This window comes from Strigops habroptila, chromosome 4, assembly GCF_004027225.2.
Source record: "Strigops habroptila isolate Jane chromosome 4, bStrHab1.2.pri, whole genome shotgun sequence".
NCBI lineage: Eukaryota > Metazoa > Chordata > Aves > Psittaciformes > Psittacidae > Strigops > Strigops habroptila.
In genome coordinates this window covers 83,197,341-83,222,819 of record NC_046358.1, presented here as the reverse complement: position 1 = coordinate 83,222,819, position 25,479 = coordinate 83,197,341, and the positions used below count along the sequence as shown (strand labels likewise).

At 55.5% G+C, this 25,479-nt stretch overlaps 1 protein-coding gene across 6 annotated transcripts in view; it reads right to left on the bottom strand.

The window, feature by feature from the left end:
* The window catches only part of MPRIP (myosin phosphatase Rho interacting protein), an 80,648-nt gene extending 55,552 nt beyond the window's left edge, over positions 1-25,096 (bottom strand). For 5 of the 6 annotated variants that reach the window (XM_030482327.1, XM_030482329.1, XM_030482326.1 and 2 more), the window contains exons 1-3: positions 24,498-25,082; positions 14,505-14,582; positions 12,704-12,769 (exon numbers count right to left, since the gene is read on the bottom strand). In XM_030482327.1, the coding sequence (XP_030338187.1) occupies positions 12,704-12,769; positions 14,505-14,582; positions 24,498-24,617 (264 nt within the window). In that variant the 5' untranslated portion in view covers positions 24,618-25,082. Of the gene's footprint in view, positions 1-12,703; positions 12,770-14,504; positions 14,583-24,497 lie in introns of all 6 variants that reach the window. The other variant, XM_030482330.1, reaches the window with a different exon arrangement.
* Between the last annotated feature and the right edge of the window lie 383 nt (positions 25,097-25,479).

Below are 25,479 nucleotides of genomic sequence, written 5' to 3'. Positions count from 1 at the left end.
CGACCCCATCTGCTCGCAGCTGCCAGCGTGGCATCTTCCCTGCTTCCCGACGCGCAGGCACAACAGCTACAACAGCGACCAAGCCAAAGGGGAAGCAAATAAGCAGCATTCCAGCGAGTTGTCATGGTAATCAGCCTGATGGCAGAAGCCTGGTGAGACCATGAGCCTAGGGACTGTACAGGCGGTGATGGACCAGAGCTCGGTGCAGGGTGAATTGCCTGGAGAGGGAAATGCAGTCATTTGGGGGTGGGAAGGAAAGGAGGGCTTCATTTGCATCTTGATAGTTGAGTTTTAAATTGCACTGTTCCAAATTGGCCTTGTCAGCTTTGTTCTCCACCCCCTCGATGTAGGAGACAAGCCTCAAGTGGTCCCCTGCACCTAGGGCTGCCAGGCACACACCATCACCTCCGTGCACGCCGGCTCGCATGTCCCTCCCCAGCAGCAAAAGGGCTCCACCAAAACAACATCAGACACCACGTCCCCATAGCAGGGCTCGTCAGGTCACCCGCACGCAGAGATGGTCATAGACACGGTGACGCCAGCTTTGGAGACAGCTCAGGAGGTGGGAAGCTTGGATTGAGGCTGGATGATCTCCACCCATGTTGGCCAGTCACCCAAACCCTGTCCAACTGCACCTAGACATGGACTGAGCATCTACCTGGGCATTGGTTGTGCTGGAGAGAAGAGGCCAAACTGGGGCAGGCTCTGCCCAACAGCCCAGGCTGGCTCTGCAAACCAGTCACACCAGTGCTGAGGCTGCTTAAAGCTCATCCAGTTCCAACCCCCTGCCATGGGCAGGGACACCTTCCACTAGAGCAGGTTGCTCCAAGCCCCTGTGTCCAACCTGGCCTTGAACACTGCCAGGGATGAGGCATCAAATCAGACTGTTTAGAGACTTCGGAAGATGCAGACTAGAAATCAGAGAGGAGAGAAAGGGCTGTGAATGAGCTGCTGCTTCTGTCTTCTCTGAACCAGCAAGGATGGGCATGGCCAAGGTAAAAGCCATCAAAGGAAAGCAGCAAATTAAAGCAACCAAAGCCCTGTACCTCCCTAAGTGACTCCATCTCCCCTCCAGCCTAGAGGGGAAGGAGGGACGGATCTCCTGGTCTCCAGCCATCCCACAACCTCTCCTGCAAGCAAACCAGAGCAATCAGAGCAGACACATAGCAACAGACAGAGCCATCAGCATCACCACAGCCCTGCAAAGCCACCTCTGACAGCCATCATCTTGAGCTCTGGATAATTTAAGGCCCTGCATTACACCAGCTCAGGAAGCAGTGAACTGCACACAGAGCAAAGTGAAAACTGGCAAGTGCTTCCCACAATAAAAGAGCACATAAAAAGGGAAGACATTTCCCGGGGTTTCAGTACAAGAAAAAACTTTCCATTCCATATAAACTAGACATTTTCTCTTCTTTTTCTTCCACTAAAACACAAAACTAAAAGGAAAGCACCACCTCATGATGGACCACACCAGCAGAAGCCTCTCAGCTGAACACTCAAAAGACATAGGGTTAGACCCACTCAAGCCAACTCCATGCTGACCCGATGCTGCACTGCAGGGCCACAGATGTGGTTTCTCACCAGTTTGGCTTATTTTGGGCCCAGCGGATTTTGCTTGACAGTGGGTAAAGGCAATTTATAGGTGGTCAATGCTCTTCCCACCCCACCACTCAGACAGAGGTCACCCAGCACGTGCCTTCTCTCCCTTCTATGGCAAAGCAGAAGGCTCTGGTCCGGATGCAGCAAAGCAGACACTGGTTACATTCCACACTGCACATCTCTTGCTGGAGCCGTGCACTACACCCCATGTGGTGGGGTTTCCCCAAGCCTCCACTTTCACCCCCGAGGACAATCAATGCAGCCCCTTGCACCAGCACTCAATGGTAAGGAGGTGAGGAAAACCCTAGGGAAGGGCAGCACCAGATCCGCAGGAAGCTCGGGCAACTCCCATGAGTGCAGATGCTTCAGTGGAAGCTCTCGAATCCAGCCAAATGAGTCTGGAAATCTCATTACTTCCCAGAATTGCTCTTATGAGCTTTGCAGAGCTTCCTGCTGGGCTGGGAATACCACACAGCCGGGCTCCCAGGGCGCTCGGGGGGCTGCAGCTAGAGGTGCAAAGGCCAACCCAAGAAGAAGAGGTTGGGTTGGCCAACCAAGCAGCACCCACATCCTGCACCTCACCCCTATAGAAAACCCCATACCTGCTCTGCTCTGTGCTGCTCCCAGCAGCTTCCATACAAGCTTGGACTTCACAGACCTTCCCAGAAGCCGAGGCGGTGGCTGGAAAGCATTTTCCAACCTTTGACCATTGGTCATCCCACTGAATGGCACAAAATGGGAGGCTTTTTGGCCCAGGAAAGGCAGTTCCAAGCAGAAAAGCTTCCAACAGGCACACATTGCTGTTGTGTGGCAAGGAGACTGCCCAGCCAACAGCTCAGGCTGGGCTTTGCATGGTGCAGTGGAAGCACTGATGCAGACACCAAAGAGCCATCCTGGCCAGGCAAGCACCACTGGGTTCAAAGGCAAAGAGCACACTCAGGGGAAAAAGTGCTCTGAGTGCCCACCATGGTTAGGGATAAAGGCTGGGAATAACACACCAGGCTTCCGGAGCCTGTGTCCCAGGGGAGCAGTGTTTTCTCCCTAAACCTGCTGCTCACATCTGGCTCCTGCACTTGCACAGGGAAAAGAGCAAATTCACAACCATGAGCACTCCCCACAACCTCTCATTTGGCCCCAGGAGAGAGGAGAAATATGGGTCTGTTGCCTCCGAGGGGGATGAGCCCCAAGAGATTTCTTCATCCCCCATGCCTGGGACAACAGACTGCACAGCATCATCCTGTGCACGGCATTAACCACCCGTGCAAGCCAAACGTCCCCTTCCTCCACACATCTGCTCCGTCCATAATCCCCACTGTCCCTCCCCTAATGGGAAAGCAGCCAGAAAAGTGAACCAAAGCCCTAATTATATCCCAGTAGCTCCCCAGTGCCCTGGTGATCTGCTGTGACTTTACTGATGCAGTTACAACAGGGCTGGTGCAACAAGGAGGAAAGGGGCGAGGATGGGTGTGCTCCAAAAACCCACCCTTTCTCCCCACCCACAGCATCACAATGGGTGGAAATCCCATTGCAAGCTCAGGGTGCTGCTGGGACACTTCTAAAACCAATCTGTGCACCCATCCCCTCCACAGGGATCCCCCAGCACTGCAAGTGTCACTGTATGGGACTGGGAGGAGAGCAGTGACAACCATGGACCACAGTGGGAGAGCATCCCACAGCCACACTGCAGATTCCCAGGCCATGAAATCATGGAGAGACACAGCTATGGAACCTTTAGCTACAACACATGAGGTGTGCAAGAGAGAGAATCCATATCCACATCCCTGTAGCTCCATGGCAAAGGATGCAATAGGGCATGGGCTTGGAGTGCGTGCCAGGAAAACATAGGGAAAAACCCCTTCCTGGAAGATGGGAACCTTCCCAAGCTCTCCCATGGCTCCCAGAGCAGCACCTCTGCCCCAGAGACCTGCTCTCCCTCCACAGCAGAAGAGGTCGCAGAGGAAACATGTTAATATACAGACAGATCCACTCCTGGATCCCGCGGGAAGGAGGTGAAGGGTAGTGTGGAGTTGCTACGCATGTGATTTACCTATGGTAAGTTTAACTTCCAGCAAGACTGGCTGTTTTATCTTGTTGCCAACGTAGAATCTGACTTCAATGACTGCAGGGAAGTCTCTGCTTTAGCTTTGAAGGGACAGGGTGAAATAAAAAGGTCTTAGTAAATAGGAATTACCAAAAGCACATTCATTACCTGGTCAACATGAGGGGAAAAGCAGTGTTTTGATGGCATTTTTTCTCCACCTTATATATTTTGCAACCCATGATAACACATAATAACAAAACCTGCCTGGGAATTCTCATTTTTTCCAGCAGAAATGCCTCAAAAACCCCACAGACAAAAGGGGGAAGACTCCAGTGAAAACCCTGCATTGAGCAGCGCTGAGAAAAGCCGTTTACAAAACCTCCCTGAAGCCCTCGGCTTGCCTCCACGCAAGTTTTAACCTGACAATGTCCCTTTTACAGCCTCCAAACCTGATGAATAATGCATGCCTGGGATAAAGCAGGAATATAATATTCACTAATGCTTACCCTAACAGAGAAACAAGGCCTGAAAATAAGTCATTTATTAACCCCAAACCGTGTTGCTGCTTGAACACACACCTCAGCTTTCAGCCCTGAAAACACCAGTGGAGTTTGCTCTTGAGCATGGAATGAGCCTGCCAAGAGCTGGCTGAGACCCCCCCTTGCTCTCATCACACAAACAGGGCTTGTTCTGGACTTTAGGAGATGCTAATGGAGGGAAAACCCCCCTGAAAGCAAAGCTGGGAGCTGCCACTCTCCTGTTTCCTCTTCCTTGGGAGCCACAGCCACCCCTTCTCCATCGGGATAAGAGCGATGGTGGGAAGCCCACGGCTCCAAGCCGCTTTCTCAGGCATTCCAAAATCCGGCCGGAGCCTCTTTCTGCAGCACACCCCCTCCATAGCTGGATGTCTGCCTAATTGTCTATTTATTTATCCCTGCCTTTTCCCAGCTCCCCGCACACACACTGGTGCAGGGGGAAAGCCAAGGCCGGCTCCCAAGGCAGACCCCAAAATAAACCCCAAGGGGAGGGGGTGGGGGGTGCAGCTTTCCCCTCATTCCCAAGAGGAAGCCAGGAAGCGCTGGCCAGGAAAGGGGTGGGAGCAGGAAGGGGGGATGCTGGAGGCATCACCCACCCCCTTTGCTTAAAAATAGCTGCATCCAAAGAGTGGCTGCAAAGAGCCACAAAGAGCGTGTTGAGCGAAGGCAGCTGCAAGCTATTTGCTGCCCCTGGTAATCAGCATCTCGGCTTCCAGAGCCCCCCCGGCCCCTTCCTCTGCTGCCAGAAGCCGCTGCTGCCTTTCTCCAAGCCACATATGTCATGTCAACAATCAATGAACACAGGATCTCTGCCGGGGAATAAAGGGGAATGAGCTTTGATTTTCTGGAGCAGCTTCATTGCCTTGTTTCATACACGGCCTCGGTCTCCTCTCCGAGCTGCCACCGAGGGGTCTGATGCACCAAATCTCACCAGGCAAGACCAGGATACCTCACGCCACCTTTAGCGGGATCAGGGATCTGCCAGCCACTAGGATGCCACTTATAGGGATTCCTTTGTGGAATGGATAAAGGGATGCTATTGCCCAGCATAAACCAACCCACTGGTGGTCCTCACCGATCTCAGCCGGTGGCCCACGACAGGGCTGGAAAGAATTAAAACCAGCTCTACCCCCACGTGGTGTTGCTGGCAGGTACCACAGGCACCTCGTTTCACATCCCTCCCCGGCACCAAGCAACAATGGGGCAAAAACCTGTGGTTTTGCTGGTTCCTTGGCTGGGCTGGTTGTCTCTGTGGATGGCTACGGCCACCCAGGGACTGGGGGATGCTTGGGAGCCCAGCAGTGCCCTGGCTTGCAGGGAGATGGGATCAGGCACCCACCATTGCAGCCCTTTCCTCAGCATGTGGGGTCTACAGCAAAGCTCTCACTGCCTCCAGTACCATTACCAGAAAGGAAAAAGAGGAAAACACAACTGGAGCAACTGTCTGTAGTAAATACCAGTGCTACCATCTGACACTCAACTCACCACCACAGTGTTTGGGGCCACTGATTGAGTGCTGTGTGTTGTTAGACATTACAGCATGGTGGGATGTAGAGGAAAGGCAGGTCTGAAGCAGAGGGTGGGAATACCAGCAGAGCCCAAAGGGCTCGTGTGAAGGGAATCATGTGCTCAGCTATCAGCTGTGTTATTTCAGTCCCAGCTCTGACATCCTCACTACTAAACACTGTTAGAGGGAAGGTTTGATTTCTGCATTAGTGTTTTACAGCAGATCATGGGTTTTCTTTCACTGAGAGCTTGCAGCCAGGCTGGAGGCCATGGGTATGGAGCCCAGCTTTCCATAAGTCATGAAGAAGAAACTCCAGCTGCTGCAAGCTCCTGAGTTCCTCTGCCTCTGATACACGAAATAAAAGCGATTTAAAATCCAGCTCATGTCCCTCGCTGCTCCTGCACACGTCTTCTACACAAACATCTTTGCTAGGGCTGAAGAGATGGAGGATTAGGGTAAAAGCAGAAAGGACAGAGCCACTCGAACCTGTTCTCAGCATAAGAGCAATTCCAGCTTTGCAGCTCGCCCTGCAGAAGACAATAGGGGCTGTGTTGTTTCCAGGAAGGAAGCACCTGGGCCAGGTCATCAAAGCCGCTTGTTCAATAGGAGGTCGCTGGCTCTATGGAGCATTCCCAACTCTGCTTTCATCCTCTCGCCATCTGTTAACTCCCAAACCTCCCACCACGGACTGCTTCACACCAGAGCCTCTCCTGAGTGGGTCCTGCAGGCACCAAACACCCTTCTGGGAGGGCTTAGATCCACATCAGTGTCCTCCATCCACACTCGATAAAACATGAACAGAAACAACCAGCTTGATCCACCTAAACAGTAAACCCAGGCACTTTTAGGGCCCCAGAGATGGTTCCTGGCCACGGACCAAATGCCAGGACTGGTGTTAGAGCCATCCCTGAGGAGCCCTTCCCCGTTTCCTGCTCTCTCAGCCCCTATGAACTGCCCTATCGCAGCTCAGCAGTTTTACTTCCCCAAACACCGCACTAAACCAGGCTAAAAGAGGCAAAACAGAAGAGGGAAGGGACCCATTCATGGAGGTTCAGTAATTCCTTTCCCTAAAAGCAATATTGAAAATTAAACATAACAAATCCATCAGAGATCTCCGAGCTCTGCCGGGAACCACCAGCACTTGTGCTGTCTCTACATCTCCTATAGAGCGATCACAAGGACGTGCTTTACCCCCCACCTCCCTTGCACCCTGATTTCAGGTGTCCCCATCCTGCCCATCTTCCCTGGATGAGAAAGGATGCTGCTCCCCAGTTATTCCCAACACTTCCTAATTTCTGCTGCATCACCTTTGGGATATGCACTAAACATCCCAGATGAAACCTCCAAATAGATCATCTTCCGCTCCACTCCAAACCAAACCAGTTATTCCTCTAACTCTGCTGCCCATCACTCCCACCCCAACCAGCTCACATTCTACATCATTTCCCATCCATAGGAACACCACAGCCATGAATCCAGGAGATCCTGGATGAAGCCATTTCCCCCAACATTGCATAAACTGGTGGGACTGGCAGGGCACTATCACCAGCATTTACCAAGGTGACAAGATGCAGGATGCAGCCATACAAGGGGTTGCTTTCTCCCCTCCATTGGGATCAAACTGAAAGCCAGAGGAGGCAGGAACAAAGTCTTCCCACTGCAAGACCAAGTCAGATCCACACATTGGAGAAATCCGGGATGGGAGTCCCTGCTGTCATCCCAGCCTTTCTGTTTCAGCTTGCTCTAAATTGGAAACACGCTTTGATTCAAGCCAAAAGCTTTTTATGCTAAACAGAAACTGAAAGTCTTGAAGCTCTGGCAAACAGAGGCACTGGCAAAATCATGGCCTTGAAGGGAAAATGCTGAGGATGAAGGGAATAGGGGTGTTTGTAAAGCCTGGTGCTCCCACGGAGGAGGGGGCAGGGAGAGCTTGGAAACACTTAAATGGCAAAAAGTGTGGAAAAAGGACGGACAGAGAGGCCAGGATGTTTAAGGTTTGTTTTTAATCCCTGCCAATGAATTCCCATCCTGTGCCAAAACTGAAGTAAACGGCTTTGATCTGAAAAGGAGGAGAAAAACACATGCACAGATTCTTGGCTTCTTCAAACAGTATAGATGACAAAGGAGGGAACTACAGGGAAAATTAGCTCTGCTGATGGTGACATTTTAAAATGCCCCTTTCTGCCAAACAAAGAAGAGGGGGGGTCAATGAGGAAACAATAACCACAGACATCTATGCATCACAGCATCACTGGGCACACATCCTGCCCTCTCCCTGATCCCCCCCAAGCAGCCACTGATGCTTTACACCGTTCTCTATTCTCCCATTTATCAACTCCGTAGGTTTCCATGGCCAGGAGCAGGGCTTGGGGCTGTGCAGGGCTCCAGATGTGACCCTGCAGCCCCCTGTGCAGTGCCAGACCTCCCAGCTCTGAGCTGGCCTCTCTTCTCCTGTTTATACACCCGGCTCAGGGGTCCTGGTGCTCCCCTAACCATTGCCAGATGCCATCTGGTCTCACTCTTCATCCCACCCCAGTTCCATCAGCTTCCAGCTCCCTCCTCACCTCCCTCCCAGCCATCCCAGGCTGGAGCAGGGATGTCCACTCCATCGTGGAGTTAATGCTATCAGGATCTGTGTGAGTTCCTGTATTAAGAGCAGGACTATGGTGCTGCAAGACCAGGAAGGGTCTCTGCAGAGGATGCAACCACCCAAGCCTATATGCATGAGCAAACTCTGGCATGGAGGTGGCTGACTACTGGTTTAAGCATCCTCTTAGAAACAAAAGACTTAATACCCCCCCTATTTTAGAACAGCATTTGACTCCAGCAAATAAGGGGTATGGCAGAAGCAGGGCTCATAGCCCATCCTCACACTTCACCCTGCCACAATGGAAGGTGCCAGACATGGAGCAAGGTGCCAGTTTGTTGGGATAAGGACACACAGTGTACAGGGATGCTCCTCCTGACCTCCTGCTGGGGAGCTGGGAAAGCCCATCCAGAAGATGCTCTCACCATGGTGTTAGTTATCCACAACAGCAATAAGTTTGAGATGCTCCCAAGTGAGCCTGAATTTTGTCCTGCTTTCAAACCAACATATCCACAAAGGAAAAGAGAAATAGAGTCCCAGGCAGGCCTGGTGTGATGGGAGAACACTTCCAGGAAGGATGCACCTCTTGCAGGGCACAAATGCCACCCTTGTATAAATCCTAGTCCAAGGGATGTGGCAGAGGAGTGAACAGAGGCACAGAGATGAACCTACAGACATGAAGTCATTAAGAAGCTGGGCTTGAGATCCAAACCTTCTTCTCTGACCTGCTCCAGGGCTGGATTTGGGAGGGCATCACCCACCCGCAGGTCCAGGGAGGGATGGGACAGCATTCTCCATCCCTGCAAACCCCTCCTGCACAACCTCTGCCTCTCCACTGCGTTCCCACGCAGCAGGGCTCTATTTATAGAGACCTCGGCCGCTAAGTATAGACCAGCAATCAAAACAAAGGGAGCAAACGCTCTGCACTTGCTCCATCCCCTCATCCCAGCACTGTATTTGTGGCAGCTCCCATACCTCAACCAAAAACCTCCCAAACCACCCCAGCACCGAGGTTTTGCTCACCATCCTGGCAGGGGTTTCCCTTCATCTCCTGAAGCAGCAGCACGATCCCTCCCAGCCCAGGCAGGGCTGTTTCCCCACAGGCTGGAGACTCTAGAGAGGTTTAGTACCAAATATGAAGCACCAAAGGTCTTTAGATGTCTCTTCCACCTCCAAAACAAGCCTCTGGATGCATTTGGCTTGGCTTATGTGTTTTGGCAGGCTTTAGCCTCGCACTTCATGTAACCGGGAATAAGGGAACGCACCTCCTGGGAAAACCAAGGAAGTGCCACAGGACTGGAGAGCACACAGAGGCAAACGTCCTCAGACACTCAATACATCAGCTCATCCCCAAGCCTGTCCCTGACTCTGTCACCCTCTTTCCTGCCTTCTCTCAACTCAATGCAAGAGTGGAACCCCCTGTGCATCATCCAGCCCTGCATGAGGTTTCTCAAAGGGCAGGAACAAGCCAGCACGGAGGGGCAGTGGCAGCAGCTCAGCATGGGAAGGCAACCCCAAGCGATCACACAATCCGCATCCAGCCGTGGTTGGGAGGGAGGAATTTCTGCACGTCTGAGCAGGCTCGGCTTAGCCAGGGCTCAGCGGAGCTGGGAAGGGCCCCTGGCATGCTCCCTGCAGATGGGAAGGGGATGGGATGTGCTCCGCTTGGCATTCCCAGGGAGTAATAGCACCCAGAGTGAAAGAGGGAGACCTTGGGGGACAGATCTGGCAGCTCACTCTGGGTCCAAGGGGATGGAAGTCCACAGCCTGTGCACGTCCTTCCCATTGCAACCATCGTGCAGAACTGGTCTGAGCTTTCAGACTGGAAATATGGTAGAGAAAGGACAGATGGATGGAAGAATGGACCTACACGAAGAAGGTGGCCGAGCAGGAGAACAGACTCAGGATCAGCTTGGGGACACCTTGAGAGGAAGCTGGGTGCCAGCAGAGTGGCTGGTGCCCACTTGTGCCATCTTCTGCTAAGGGATTTCCATGCCCAAAACACTCCAACATCAAACTGACTAAGTCTGGGTTGGAAGGGACTGGGGCTCCCCTCCTGAGCCCACCCCTCCCACTTTTAATAAGAGCAGAAATTGCCAAACTCACAAAACTCATGTCTAAAAGGTTCAAGGCCCAGCAATCCCATCCCTGCAACTGCCTGGGAGGTCTCCAGCCAACTGCTGCCTGGCTCCCATCACGCTGAGGAGGCTGTCCCTGTGCAGAATCCCCCACAGGACCCTCATCCCCCATCCCATAGGGATGTGCTTGCTGACAGCCTGACCCGGGTGCCATCAGTCCCCTCCAGTGACCCTGAACACTCAGCCACCACAGCCTGATGCTGTGGGATGGTGACAATGGGGCCCAAACCCACTGGAGCTGTGGCACCCTCTGAGCCATGCTCTGGCCCTGCCTTGTAGAAGCCAATGTGCTTGACTCTTGGCACATAGGGAGTGAGCCCGGCCCTGCCACAGGGGACAGAGTGAGGGCATCACAGGCTGCTGGAAGGGACCCTGGTCCTGCCAGCCAAGCCATGCTGGCACCCGATGCACAGGGATCAGGGCCTGGTGGTTTGGCAGAAAACAACTTCCCCCAAGGTCAAGCAGAGGACATGCCCCAGGACAAGTTCCCACATGCAGAAGATGGTCCCTGTCTCTGGCATTCCTCAGCCCCAACCCCAGCCCTGCTCCTGCATGGGCTGAGCAGCAACAAGACTCTCTGTTTCCTCCTGCTTGGAAGCTTTTCCTCCTGCCCCAACATAGCCAGCGTGGCAGGGATGCTCCAGTGCCATGGGATGGAAGGGGCTGGGGCAGGCTGTGCCCAACTACGGCCAGGCAACACCTTTAACAGAGCTGGTGCACACAGCAGCATGGATCCCACATGGAGATGTGCTCTGCAGAAAGGTCAGGAGGGTATTTTTACACCATGTGTCAGACCCCAAGGAGAAGGAGGAGGAGGAAGGAGCTGCGACCATCTCCTCCATCTATGGCTATAGGAAGGCCAGACCAAGCTCTCCTGCCCTTCTCCAGTGGGACCACAAAGGGCCACAGGGAGTCCCAGTGCCTCATCCCAGCAGCGCTCTGCTGGGTCAGAGCTAAATCACAAGGCTGGAGGGATGCAGGGACCCAGCATCAGCCAAGGAGGGGTCCAGCATGGAGAGGTATGAGCAGAGTGGTACATCTCACTGCCCAGGACACTGACCCACACTGCACACATACACACTCCCTTTTTGTTTGGGTTTTTCCACTTTTTCCCTTTTCAAGAGGAAAAAGCCCAAGAGGTGCCTGGAAAACTGCAGGATGCTTCCCTTCTCCTTTGTGTGCTCTCCAGCAATGATCCCCTGTGGTGCCACAAGGCTGGATCACTACCCATCTGCTCCTGCCCTGGAGCACATCAACCTGCTCAGGATGCAAAGCACCAATATTACAAACTGTGTTTCCCAACACCTTTGCACCTCTACCTCGAATTTGGGCACCTCCCCGCTCCAACCAGTCACACACAGCTCTCCTTATCGGACATGAAACACCAGGTTGCTGAGACACTAAAAATGTATTAAAAGCCTCCGCTGCTCCTTCCCGAGCCATTTAAATTATTTAGGACACTTGGATCAACCCCAAGGAATAAATACAAAGCACCAAGGCATGAAACTCGAGCAACGCTCGCTATGCTGCTGTGCCCCATCGCACGGTGCCCTCGCAGAGGCATCAGAGGAGGACCAAGGCACCTCCCCACCACAGACACAGGTCCCCACACGTCCCTGCCCCACATCCCAGCACGCCTGGCTTCCCAAGCCTCCCGCCCAGGCACATCCCAGCACGTGGTGTGTGCTGGCACACGCAAACATGGGCATCCTCCTGTGGGTTTGTTATAGTCAGGAGGATAAAACAGCAGCTCTGGGTGGTCACAGCAGGGGTGACCCCACTGGGATCACGGGTCCTGCTTTGCAGCTTGCAGCAAGTGGGGTTCCCTTCCTTTCAGCTCCCTGCTCTGTTTTACAGAGGGCAGCAGCAAGGTGTTCCAGATGCCCTTTCCAAGGGCATCACTCGGCATGGCACTGCCAAGGTGATTCACCATCCCCAAACACCAGCTGGCACCAAGGATTAGGGCAGAAAGGAGGCAGGACAACCTTGAGGATGCCCCTAGTGCTCCCTACCAGAGTGGGATTTGTCAGCAACCGGATCCCAATCCCATGCCAAGTGGATGCCACATGGCTCCAAAACCCACCACCCTCCACAGACCATCCACAAGCTCCATCCAAACCCAGCCTGGCGTTAAGTCAAGCCCAGCAAGCACAACTCTTTGCTGGCTTGGCAGAGACCTCCCCATGCCCTGTGCCATGAGCATCACCCCAGGCTCCTCCACGGGCAGCAGAAGAGGCCCTGGTTGATCCCCACAGCCTGAACATGGCCACACTCCTCGATGGCAGCACTCACCATCTCGTCCAGGGCGTAGCGCAGCAGCCCGTGCTCGTAGAGGATGAAGAACCGACGCTGCCATTTCTGCAAGAGAAGAGAACAAAGGTCACAGCAGTGCCCACCAAGCCCTGGGCCTTGCCAGGGGCACCAGAGCTGCACATCAGAAAGCTGGGGCAGAGAAAAGGCACCAAAACCCCTTCGTGGCAGGGGACTCGTGACAACAGGGGTCATGCTCTGGTCTCACTAAGCACCAGAACACAGACCCCAAACTGGCCTGGTTTAACCACCCAGGAGACATAACCCACCAGCTTCTAGGCTGGAACCAGGCATTTCCTCCTCCTCCTCTCCCAAAGGATGCCCACAAGCCCTGTCATTGCCCTCCAAGAGACCTGCAGGACCCCAAAAGGATCCTCAACTAAGTGCTCCCAGCCCTCAGCTTCACCCTGTGACATCTATTCCATCACCCAGTGCTGCAGGGTGACAGGCTGCCACATTACATGTCCCCCAGCAGGGCATGAGCTCAATCTGGAGAGTGGCTGCACCTCCAGGGGTGGCTTTATCCAGGCCCTGCCTCCCCTGGCACTGCTGCTTCTGCAGCAAAACAGATTGGAGAGCTGATCTGGCTGGAAAACTGCCTTTTTTTTTCCTTATGTGCCATGTTGTTTTCAGCCAAGAGCACAAACTGGTTGAACAGGCTGAAAGAAAAAAGGTCCCAGATTCATAGCCCCAGTGCAGCAATTCTTATCTTGCTTTTCTCAGCCCTTCAGGCAAAGTCCAAGGTGCTCAGGGACAAGCAGAACTAGCCAGGACCCTGCAGACCTCCACAAGCCCCAGCACAGCAGGCAGACTCTGCTCTAGGGGGGACCAGAGTTCCATGTCTCCTTAATGTTGGGCCAGCAAACCTGCTACTAGCTGTGACTGCAACCCATGACCCACAGATCCCAGGCTGAATCAGAACCCCGAGTTCAGCTCTGAGAGCATTTTGGCTGCGTGACAGAGGGTTCAGAGGCATTTGCCATCGCAAGTTCCCTGGAAGAGCAGCTTGGGGACAGGCTGGGAGCCCTCATCACAAGCCAGCAATGAAAGGACTTTAGCCTGGGCACATACTTCTGGGTCTCACTCCCCCCCCAGAGCAGGAAAGTGGGGGATGCTCTGACCATACATCATGATGATGCTTCTGCAAGGTACAAGTAAACCCCTTTGGGCAGGAGCTGAGTGTGTTCCATTCTGTCTGTGGGTCTCTGCTGCCAATGCACTCAGCTTCAGAGCTCCACAGGGTTATAGCAAATGGGAATCACCTCTCAGCCCTTTCCTTGCTGCAGGACCTGACACAGGGGTATCCTCATTAGGAGATGAGATGCAGCCTCTCTCCAGGTCTTTGGGCATGCCCATGGTGAGCTGTAGTAAATAAAGCAGTTGTAAAGAGAAACTGGGTGCCTTGCTGATGGTCCCAGCACAGCTCAGAGCCTCACACCCCACACTCTGCTGGCCTGAGAGCCTTCCTATCATTATGGCACATGTCGGGCCAAGCAGAGCAGCATCAAGGCATCAAAAAGCAACAGCAGCAAGCAGTAAAACTGCATGGACTGAGCCTGACCAGCACTGCAGTGCCCCATCCTGCTGCCCAGCATGGGAGACCTTGCACCCCAGAGCAGGCATTTGAACCCTGCTGCAGGAAACCTTTCCCAGCTTCCTGGTTTGCACAAGAGGATGGGTTCATGAGGTGCGTGCAGCACTCCTGGGGCAGGGGCAGGCCCTCACTGCTCCTCCTGCCATCCTCACCCGCAGCACAGGGAGAAGGTGTCTGAGCTTTGCTTACCCGGGAGCGATGGACAGGGTTGTCAAAGTCCGTTCCTTCCGGGGCCAGCAGCAGCCAGCCACCATAAATGGGTTTGGCCTGCAAACGAACAGCAGAGAAACACGTCAGGCACAGCAGAAACCAGCTCACCGTGGACCAGCACCACAGCAGATCGATCGGGAAACCGTACCACACCCTGGTGTGAAGGCAGCTACATGAGTTCAGGTTCCTCCACACAAACTGACCCCTGCCACCGATGCTTTACGGTAATCCGTGGTGTTATATACCCCATTTGCAGACAGGACTGAGATGAGCACTTGGGATGAGGTAAAACCCCAATCACAACCTCCAATCTCAGCTGCTTCTGCATCATACCAAGAGCAGCAACCTCCCTGGTACTGCCAAGCTGCCGAGCTCTGCCTCACTGACAACTCTTCTCCTCGCCATCAGCAGCACGCCCCTACTCCACAGCAAAAACACACTCCAAAGGAGAGCTCCATGTTTTCCTTCTGTTAATTAAGAGAGGAAAAACTACCCGTTGCTGGCAGTTCTCCAGCTCGCCGCCGCTTCCCGTGCGCTGCACATCCCACAACCCTGCCAGCCCGCTCCTCCCCATCAGCAGCTCCCAGCACGCAGGAAGGTCAGAGCCAGGCAGAGGGAAAAACAGCTCATTCAGCCTGGCTGGGAAGAGAAAGGGAAAGAATACCCGGAAAGGAATGCCTTCCAGCACCAGTTATCAGTGGAACAAAATAGCCAGGCTCTTTCCGCCACTGGTTTGGGCATAGAAGTACACATAGAAGCCAGCACGAAGCAGACCCACACCATGGTGAGCGGTGGGATGGGCACCGGGCATGTTTTCCCCCTCAAAGTCCTATAAGCACCACTCCTGCTGCAAGCTATTAGCCAACCCCATTCCTGGCAAGGGCTGGGGCCAAATCCTGGTGCAAGAGTGGCAAGGCATTGCCACATCGCTGAGGCAGCTCCACAGAGGTACTGGGAGTGAGGAAATCCAGGGCAGATCCAGCTTCAGGAGCCTCTGAGTCCTGGGACGCTGCTTCCCACCATGAAACATCAGTGCACGCCCAGCAGTAAGGACCCACATTCCCAGCTCCTCTCCAAATGATTTGGTTAATCTTGTTGCTTTCATTCTTTTCTTTTTCCTTTCTGTTTTTCCCTTAAAGCTTAAAACTGTTCCCAATCCAGTACCTCCCTGAGATTCCTCCTGCCAGTTTCTGTGGTTTTGTAATGTTAAAAAGTTTCCCCTCTGGAAAAATCCCTGCAAACAATAGAAGAAACTGCCTATGCACCAAAAACTGTCAAATGCATGAAGCACTGAGTAAGCAAACTGGAAACAAGCCGGAGGAGCTCTTTTAGTGTTTATAAAGTGAAAAGAAATAACAAAATCTCCTCTCCCCCCTCCACAATGTAATATATCAGCTTTAGGTGTTGCTCTGCCAGCAGCTGGGAAAACATGATTTGAGAAGATCTTCCTTCCTTGCCCCTCGCTTTAAAGAGAATTAAAAACAATGGAGTGCTGGGAATGGGATCAACTTTGGAGAAGTTGGCCTGAGGCATCCCTGCACCCGCCTGTTCCCACAACCAGCACCAGCCTCACCCACACCAGGGGCTTTGCTGGCACACGAGGACACCCCACAGCCCTCCCTGGGTTCAGTGTCACCCCATTGCTCACCTGGGTGCTGATGCCCTGCTCGCCCATGGCCCCCATGGCGCCCCGACACCGGCTCTGTGCCCAATCCGTGCCCGGTGGGATGAGCCGTGCTCCGCCACTCCCCCGGCACACCCCGGCATCCACCCGCCCTGTGCTCCCACCCAAAGGTGCCCGTGACGCATCCAATGCCCACGCAAGGGGAGGATTTTGGAGCTGAGGCTCCCGCTGCTCCCCATGGTGTCGGGATGTGGCCACAGTCACTTGTGGCCTTGGCAGGGACACCTGCAATGGCCTTGCCCTAATTTCCCTTCTGGTTTATAAAGGAAAAGGCAGAATTCCAAGTAACTAACCAAAGGTGACCCAGCAGAAAGCTGGGAAGTGCCTTCAATGGGTCACTGTAGGAATGAAGGGGGGTCCCCAAACTCCTATGTGAGGCACTCGCAGTGAGCCCTGAGCAACCAGCTCTTCTTCTCTGAGAAGACAGTGTGAGTAGTCTCCATCACCCGGGAACAGGGAAGAGGATGACAATGAAGGCAGGACACAACTTCCCCAGTGCTGGGTACTGCCAACCCAAGGCAGCACCCTCAGAGGTGAAGCTATGAGCTGCCGAGCTGCTTGCAGGGCTCAGACCTTCCCTATCTCCCTATATTCCCCTCTGTGTACAGCCAAATACTCAACCCACAAGCAAAATCTCTTCCCAACACAAGCCACAGCACTGCAGCCCTCCCGGGCAGGACCATCCCAAGCATCCCATTGCACCCCAGCACCATCCATCCCCACTGTGACAGGCAGCAGGCAAACTCAAGTGCCACACCAGGGACAAAGTACCAGTGAAATCCAAACAGGAGACACCAGGGACACCAAACTGGGTCAGCAGCAAACAGCCTTAACCCAGTATTGCAGGCATGAAGCCCTGTCTTACTCAGCCTGGCTCACACCCCTCAGCAAACACTATTTTGCCCTCAACCACTCCAATTTTGGCTCGAGTGACTGTATATAAAGCACCAAGCACCTGAAATACATGCCCTTAACATCAAGCACAGTCATTTCTTTTCCGGTGTCATAAAAAAGCACCAGTGGGCTATACTTATTTCAGCAGAAGAGTCCAATTTCAGATATTGAAACCAAAATAGCTGAAAGGTAGGAATTCGAGCCAGGCAGCGTGGGCAGCCTGGTTCCACCCGCCAACACATGAACACACGGCAGTGCTTTTTAAAGCCAACCCAAAACAAGCTCCTGCTAAAACCAAGCAAATGCCCAGAAAGGTACAAGCCTAAATAAAAGGGATGTCTGAAATAAACCCATCACACCTGCATCAGAATGGCCCTGCTGAAGTGAGGCTTAAAATAAATCTGTGGAAGCCGCTGTGGGAGGCAGGTCCAGGGGGGTGTTATTGCACCAGGATGGAGCTCGAGCCTCACACTGCTTCACACCAGAGAAACTCAGCAAAGGAGGAAAATGCAACGCTCAGCACTAAGAGCTCAGAGCAAAAACTTCCCTTGTCCAAGCGGATCTGTCCAACCTCACGCTATGTGACAGCATTAGAGCAACCCCAGGATGCCTTTGATGACGCAGAGCCCCATCCACCTCCCAAAAGCTCCGGCGATGTCCAAAAGGCCATCCCAGGCGGTGTTCCCGCAGCCACATGGGATGCTCAGGCGACTTTGCCTTTATCCAGACAGTACCTGGCCAAAGGGTGAGCCACAGACCGACATGGAAGGCAGAGCAGAGGGCAGCTGCCGGCGGCGCGGAGCATCCACTGGGGTGGGGTGACACTCGCAGGGCGGGCAGGAAGAGGAGAGCCGGTTCCTCTGGCACAGCTCGCGGTGACGAAGCCAACCACCCACCATGGCCTCAGCCGGGAGATGCCGAAGCTGCTGCCTCGCTGCTCTGGGAGAGATCTGTACCTCTCGCCACCCAAAAGCAGTGCTACAGCCACAGCGCCTTGCAGGGGGAGCACTGGGTGAGAGGTGAGGTTGGAGCCCCACGGTGCCCGGTTGTGTCCTATCCTATGGGATCAGCAGAGGCTGACTCAGGCAGAAACACCCTTTCGTCACCGCTCCGCTTCCTGTCGCACCTCTGGGAACGCCCAGGTATCCCATCCTGCCTCTGATCCTGCCCGGCCCTGCTTAGCTTCAGGATGTGCCACCATCCGGCTGCTCCGCAGCCCCTCACCTGCCTCTCAGGTCGCTGTCCCACCACTGCACCATCTCCTTGGCCTGTGCTGCATCAAGGGGAGGACCAGCTGAGCACCCCAGGCTGGTGCTGGCAGCACGGAGGGTGGGAGGAAGCGGAGAAGGAAGCAGAGAAGGAAGTGGCCCCAGCTCGGTTTACACAAAGCTGTCAGGCTGCTGCGCTGATGCTGCCCAGGCATGGACAAACCCCCCCAGCCAGCTCCACCAGCACGGGGAACGTGATTCCCAGCAGCTGCGGGACTGGACTTAAAGGATATGCAGAACCACACAGCACTTCCCAAAGCGCAGGGTGATACAGGAACCCCTGCACATCCCCAGTGCAGAGAAGGCATGGTCACCACCTTTCAGCGGGCAGGACAGGTCACAGGAGCGTGACAGCCCACAAGGCCAAATGTGGGCTGTGACACCAACCAGCACCACTGGACAGGCTTTTACATCTGCAGTGTTTGCTGGTGGTACCTTCACCTCTTCCCTCCCTCATGCACACCAACCAGCCATACAGTACCCTGCAAGAGCTCACTGCAGAAGGCAGAACAGCAAAGCTTTACTGACATCCACATAGAACAGTTAGGGTTGGAAAGGACCTCAAAATCATCTAGTTTAAGGTCCAGACTCAGCCCCATGGCAAAGCACCCACATCCCTGTTAGGGTCTGGGGATGCCCCCCCAGCCAGCCCTCACCCATCCCAATGTGCTGTGAGGAAGGTCCACATCCATGGCCGGGAGAGAGCTCCGGCTGGGAGCGTGTGGCAGGAGGGATAATCTGTTTAGGCTGCCGGCAGACGTAATGAGCCTGTCTCGGGTGGAGGCAGGGCTTGTTTTGTTCAGGCTTGGCAACCGAGTGGGAAGAAGGGGGGGAAAATGGACTGTTGCAGCAGAACTTTAGCCTCTGAACACTGAACGCAGAGAACCCTGGGCACTGGGGAAGTAGCAACCCCGAGAGAAAGCCATGTCCCCAGCCTGGCCCAGGCTGTGGGTGAACACACGGTCACTCCCATCCCGCCACCTTCATGGCTTCAGTCCCAACAGTCACCAAAGGAGCCTCTCTGAAAGCAGCCCACTGCTCCCTCCACCACAACAGGGTCCCTGCTCTCAGCCAGACCCACAGGAGAGCATGGGCACAGAGCGGGGGACAATAAGGTCATAGTCCTTTGTGCACCATCTCCTGAAACACGGAGGGCTCCCCAGAGGAAGGGACCTGTTTCTGGCACAGCTCGAGGGGAAAGTCACTGCAAACGCTGTGGTTGCAACCTCAAAAGAGGAAATCTGGGACATTTCCGCTCCACTCTCGGTTTTGCACACCTTGGAGCCAGAGAGAACATCGCTGATGGGTGAATTGGAGCTGCTGTCACCTAGCAGGAATGGGGAAGGTTACGTGGTGCTTGGGGAGGGAATGGGATGCCATACCCAAGCAGGCTTTCCTGCTCACAGCATGGCTTCTAGGAACTGAGAGACAGGCACTGCATGCTCCCAGCAGGATGCCACATGGAGACCCATTACCCTGGAGTCCCCTCTCCATCCACCTCCTGCTCTCCTGCAAAACCACATTTACACAGCATAGGGGAGGGCATGAGCTGGCTGCTGCTGAAGCTGCAAATCACCAGGTCAGGCTTCCACCACCAACACACCCCAATGTGCAGGAAGAGACCAAACCAGACTGGACAGGCTGGACCTGGGGTGTGCGGAGCACAAGGTGAGACTGCCATGGGGCGGCTGATGGGCACCATGCACGGCACAGCCCTCCCGGCACCCCAACAACCCTCACCCTGCCATCAGCAAACCCCAAAGGAAAGGAGCTGCGTGGGCAGTTTGTGGGCAGCAGCAGAGACTGACTGACCGGAGGAACAGGAAGGGGAAAGGTTGAATTCACCCTTTGTGCAAACAACCTCCCGCAAACACCTTGGCCCTAGGGCTGTGCTTGGGTCCGAGCGCTGCCAGCAGCTTGGGAAGTCGGAGCCAGAGCTGGAAGAGGCCGGCTGCAGCGTGCACAGGCAATTTGTCAAGCAGCAGCAGCAGCAAGATGGAAGTAGGAAGGAACAGGCTTTGCAATCCCAGCTCCTCGCTCCTCGAGCAGCCCCACAGCCCGGCGTGCCCCGCAGCGAGCAGGCGTATCTAACCACCTCCCACGACGGGCTCCCTCAGCGCCTGGGAGAAGCCACAACATCTCTCTGGAGCGCTGGAGAGGGGATTTATCACTTCCCCGGGTGCCACAGCAGATAAGGTGCGGCGCCATGCAAAAGAACAGCAGCAAATAAGTGTGTGAAGGAGACGGTTCTCCAGCACCCAAAGGCACCGCCATGTCCCTTCCCTTGGGTCACGGGGAGGGTTAAGTGCATCCAAAGCCCAGCCTGGCACCCAACGTGACATCCCTGCCCTCAGAGCACACTCCAAGGGTGGAATGCTGCCCATTCCCCATGACTCTTCCCACCCCAACCCCTCTGGCCATGCCCCCCAAGTCCCCAAGGGAGGCGGGTCTGACATTTGCAGAGAATCTCCCCCTGTTTAGTCCTAATAATCAGTCAAGTACAGGCAGATTTTTGTGGCATGATACAACAGCCGGGAGCAGGGAATGCAAGAGCGGGGGCTGCTTCCAGCAAAGAGGGGGCTTTTCCTTCCCTAAGATCAGTGGATAGAAGCAAAAGTGTGCCCGGGACATGATCCCTCACCCTGCTGCCCTTTGGACAATGCCCAGAGCCAGGGTAAGACCCCAGCCCAGGGCATCACAGCCCCATGGATGCAATGCCCCAGAGCTGACACTCCCCAGCCTCAGGGCTATTCAGCATCCAGAACAGTAGGAAAGTGATAATGTCCAATGGAGGAGAGCTGGAAATAACCACCCCCAGCACTAAGCAGGGGCGTCACAGGCTGGGAAGAGGCAGTGGGAAAAGTCTGCGAATTCCATTTTCTAACTGGGTGGTCCTCTGGGCATCCATGCCATGATCTCCAAAAGGAAGGGGGGAGAAAAAAAGGCACTGGTAGCTGGAAAGACGTCCTCACATTCCTCTATCTGTGCCAGTCCCCATGCCCCGAGAGAGCATATGCATGGAGAAAATTAAAAGCAACTGCTTTACACTCTGCTCTTCTTCCAATCCAGGCCAAGCGGAGTTTTGAGGTTAATTCCCAGCCTGCTCCCTGTTGTGGGGGGCTTCATCTTCCTTATGAACCAAAGGCATGTGTATACAGGTCCAGGCCAGCTGGTGGGGAGAGTGGGGATCCCAAAGGAACACCCCCATGGACCTGCAGAGCTATGGGTGGCTTCCTTGGGAAGAGGGTCCCACTGGCTTTCATCTGGAAGTGGAAGGGGGTGCCAGGGAACCATCCCTATTCCCAGGGTAGGTGCTGGAAAGCTGACCTCCCCACAGGGTTTGCAGGATGTTAAAGGGGACCGTGCGGTGCCAGCACAGCCACACCTTGCCAGGAAAGAGGGAATTCCCATGAACAGGGAACTTCTCCCTTGCCGGGAAAGGGGCAGCACAAGGTGAGCTGGCAACGGCTGAGTGGAGCAGCCAGGACAGAGCCATTAACAGCACTGTCCACCAGGGACCATAGGCCAGATCCTGCCACCACACAGGACCACAGGGCTCTGAGCACCATAAGAACATCAGGGCAGACCCACAGCAACAGATTGTCCCAAAGGGGAAGCAGACACAGTGACTGACCCAGTTTTTCCCATGCCAAGCAGGCACCCCAGAAGGTCAACCACAGGTTGGGGGGGGATTAAGGACATGTCACCTCCTATGTGCAGCCCTATGGGGGACAGCCAGAGCTCCAACCGGTAGTAGGACCACACGTAGCTGCCCCACGTCACACTGAGCCCCAAACAGCAGCACAGCCACACACAAAAACAACTCGTGAACGCAGCGCTCCTGGGATTAGGGACTTAGCGTCCACACAGCCCTTTGAAGTTGGAAGTGCTAAGTCTGATTATTATTAGGGAGCTCCAGCTCATTAATCCTGATGTTTGGGGCTGGATTTCCACCCCCCCTTCCCAGCCCCATTCCTAATTCAGTTCCTGAGTGCAACAGGAATCCACTACGAGCACTAAATACTGGTGACTCTTTACAAACACACAGGGGGCTCCAGCACCCTGAAGCACCCCGAGAAGCTGGAGAAGCAGCTCCTGACACACACACAGGTATTTTTATGCAATAAAAAGCCAAAAGAGACACGAGTACGTAAGTGTGAAGAACCTTCACCTTTCCTGCAAGCCAAATGGAAAGGTCAGATGACTCAAAAAGACTTTTCCAGCCTGACTCTAGGTAATCACCAACGCGATCCCTATCCATGGGGTGAGCAGGGATGTACTGAGCATGGAGCCCTAACGCAGCGGTGTGGGATCCCCCCTGCCCAAACCAAGCTTAAATGTAACTTAAATTCAAAAGGAAAAACAACCCAGAGCTGTTAAATGAACCGTTATTCCTGCCGGAGCACACCCTCGCACCCAGGCTCCTCGCTGCAGCATGAATTCGGATGGGTGGCAGGGAAGCGCTGGGAATGCCGCGGCCGGGGGCTCCTCGGCAAGGCGGGAGGGTGCGTGCCTGCATCACACGCTACCAGAGCCACCATCTTATCTGGGAAGCGGGATTACTTCACCCCAGCTGCAAAGGGAGAAGCCGAGAGCAGGACTGGTTTTCCCAACCCGAGCCCCTGCGCGGGGCCTGGATCCGGCTGCAGGACCGACCCTCTTCCCGCTGGAGCCGGAGTTCCGGGGGGTCACCCACCACCCTGACAGGAACAAAGCAAACAGGGGGCTGTCCAAAACACAGCCCCTGGGTCCCCATGGCAGAACCAGGCAGCGTGCAACGCTCTGACCCCCCCCCAGTTAAAATCAAAGCGTTGCACTAAAGAGACAGCAAAACCCCAAGCAGGGCAGCAGGAAGGAGCCGGCTGGGAACGGGGGGCTCTTCCCAAGCCCCCTTTGGGATGGCTCCTTTGTCTGGGCACGGCCGCGACGCTCCCGGCCGCCCGCCCCTTCCCGCACACACCACGGCATTTTTTCCAGTTACATTTTTTCCATATTAGCCCTCAGATTTCATTATCCCCCCCCCCCCCCCCTTTCCTCGCCCCCCCAGCGAGAGCAGCAATATGTCTGATCTCATTGCCATAATAGGATCGGGATTGGGGATGTCAGCCCCAGCACAGAAAGGTGTGGGAGAAGGAAGGGTGGCTCTGCTTCCCACACCCCAATACCATGGATGGACCCCCACAACCCTAAACACCCCCCCTAAGCCTCTAGGCCTGCGTCAGGCCTGGGAGGAAGAGGAGGAAGGCCTGGACATGGCAGATCCCATGCTGGGAAGGAGCAGGGATCGCCTCCCTGTCCCCCCTGGGAATGTGGGGGGCTGTAAGATGGAGGGAACATGTCCAGCACATCCAGGAGAGGATGTTTTGTTTACAGCTGAGCTTTTCAGGATATAGCCCACAGGATACCCCCCACCTGCTGCTGTGCACCCCAAAAGCGGCTGGGATCACCCCAAACATAGGTGCTGGTGCCCCAATAGCCTCAGGAAAGGGGTGAAGAACTGAGGGACCAGAGGGCGCTGTGGGGATGCCGGGTGCCCCGTGAGACACTTGGGTATCCATGGGGTCACCAGGCACCCCATGGGATCGCTCGACAACCTATGGGACCAAAGAGCACACACGGGGCTCCTGAACACCCCATGGGGTTCATGGACACCTGTGGGTCCCTGTGCTGTAAGTGGGGTCAGCAGGCACCTCATAGGGCTACACACACCCCCCAACAGCCCACACTAGCCATGGGAGCAGCAGGCACCCACAGAGCCCTATGATATCTATGTGACCAGCAGGCACCCCATGGGACCCCTAGAGATCCCACAGGAATGCATGCTAACCAAAGGGGCCAGCAGGCACCCATGGGACCTTGTGCTAGCTGCAGAACCCTAGGACATCCATGGGACCCTATACTACCGATAGGTTACCCATGGGGCCACCCCTGGAACCCCAAGTTACCCAGTGGACCCCGAGGTACCCATGGGGCCATCAGGCACCTACGGGGCTCTACACCATCCACGGGGGGAGGCCAGCAGACACCCCAGAGCGCCCTGAGGCCGGACCCCTGGGGGCGGGCAGGGGGCGGAGCCCCGGAGCGGATTTTGGGGGTAAACCAGCGTGTTTTGGGGTCAGTTCCCACCTGGTTGAGGTCCTCGTCGTTGAGCAGGTGCGACTCGCGGGGCTTGAAGCAGTTCTGGCACTTGCTCTTGTTAAAGATGTTGGCCTGGAACTTCCTGCAGGGGTTGTCCTTGGCGGCCATGGCGCGGCCCCGCGCCCGCTGCGCGCCCGCTCAGCGCCCCGCGGAGCGCCCGCCCGCCGCCGCCGCCGCGCCCATCGCCGCCCCGCGGAGCGCCCGCCCTCACCGCGGGCCGCGGCCTCCGCCTGGCGCCTGCGGAGCGGCAGGAAAAACACCGACCGACAACACAAACAACCACCCCGGACAAGAAAAGCGATTAGAACCGGCGAGACCGGAGCTCAATGCGGAGCAGCCGCCTACCGCTGCGGCTCAGCGGGCGCGCATGGCGCGGAGGGGCGCGCAAAGGCCGCGGTGCCCCAGCGCTGCGGGGCTGGGCGATGTCGGGGTGCGGGGCCGGGGTGCGGGGCCGCGCTGCTGCCGGGGAGGAGCGGGGGGTCCCGGGGGGTGCTCGGCGCTGCGGGAGCCGCCGCCACCGACTGCGCCGCCCGCAAAGTTTCCAGCGTCGCGGAGCCAGGCGGAAAGGAGGGCGGGGCCTCAGGGCTGACGGACAGCCCCGCCAGCCAATGGAAACGGGGATCCGCCGCTAACAAAAGGTCTCTCTGGCCAATGGGATGCAAGGAGAGGGAACGGAGCGGCGGGGCCGCTTCGGCACCCTTCGGCTGTGGCGAAGGGGCGGTGCGCTGACAGCTGGGGGCGGGTTCGGCTGCTCTCGGCACTGCTCGGAACGGCTCGGCTCGGCTCGGCCCCCGCGGGAGGGGTTGCGTGGGGCCCCCCGCACTCTGCTCCGGGCTGAGCAGCGCTGCGGTGCACGGACCCCCCATTGTGCACCAGAGCCCTTGGCTCGCACAGGCCCCTTCATGCACTGACCCACTGTGTTGTGACCCCCATGCCATGCACTACCCCCCCCCGGCCCGTCAGACATGAA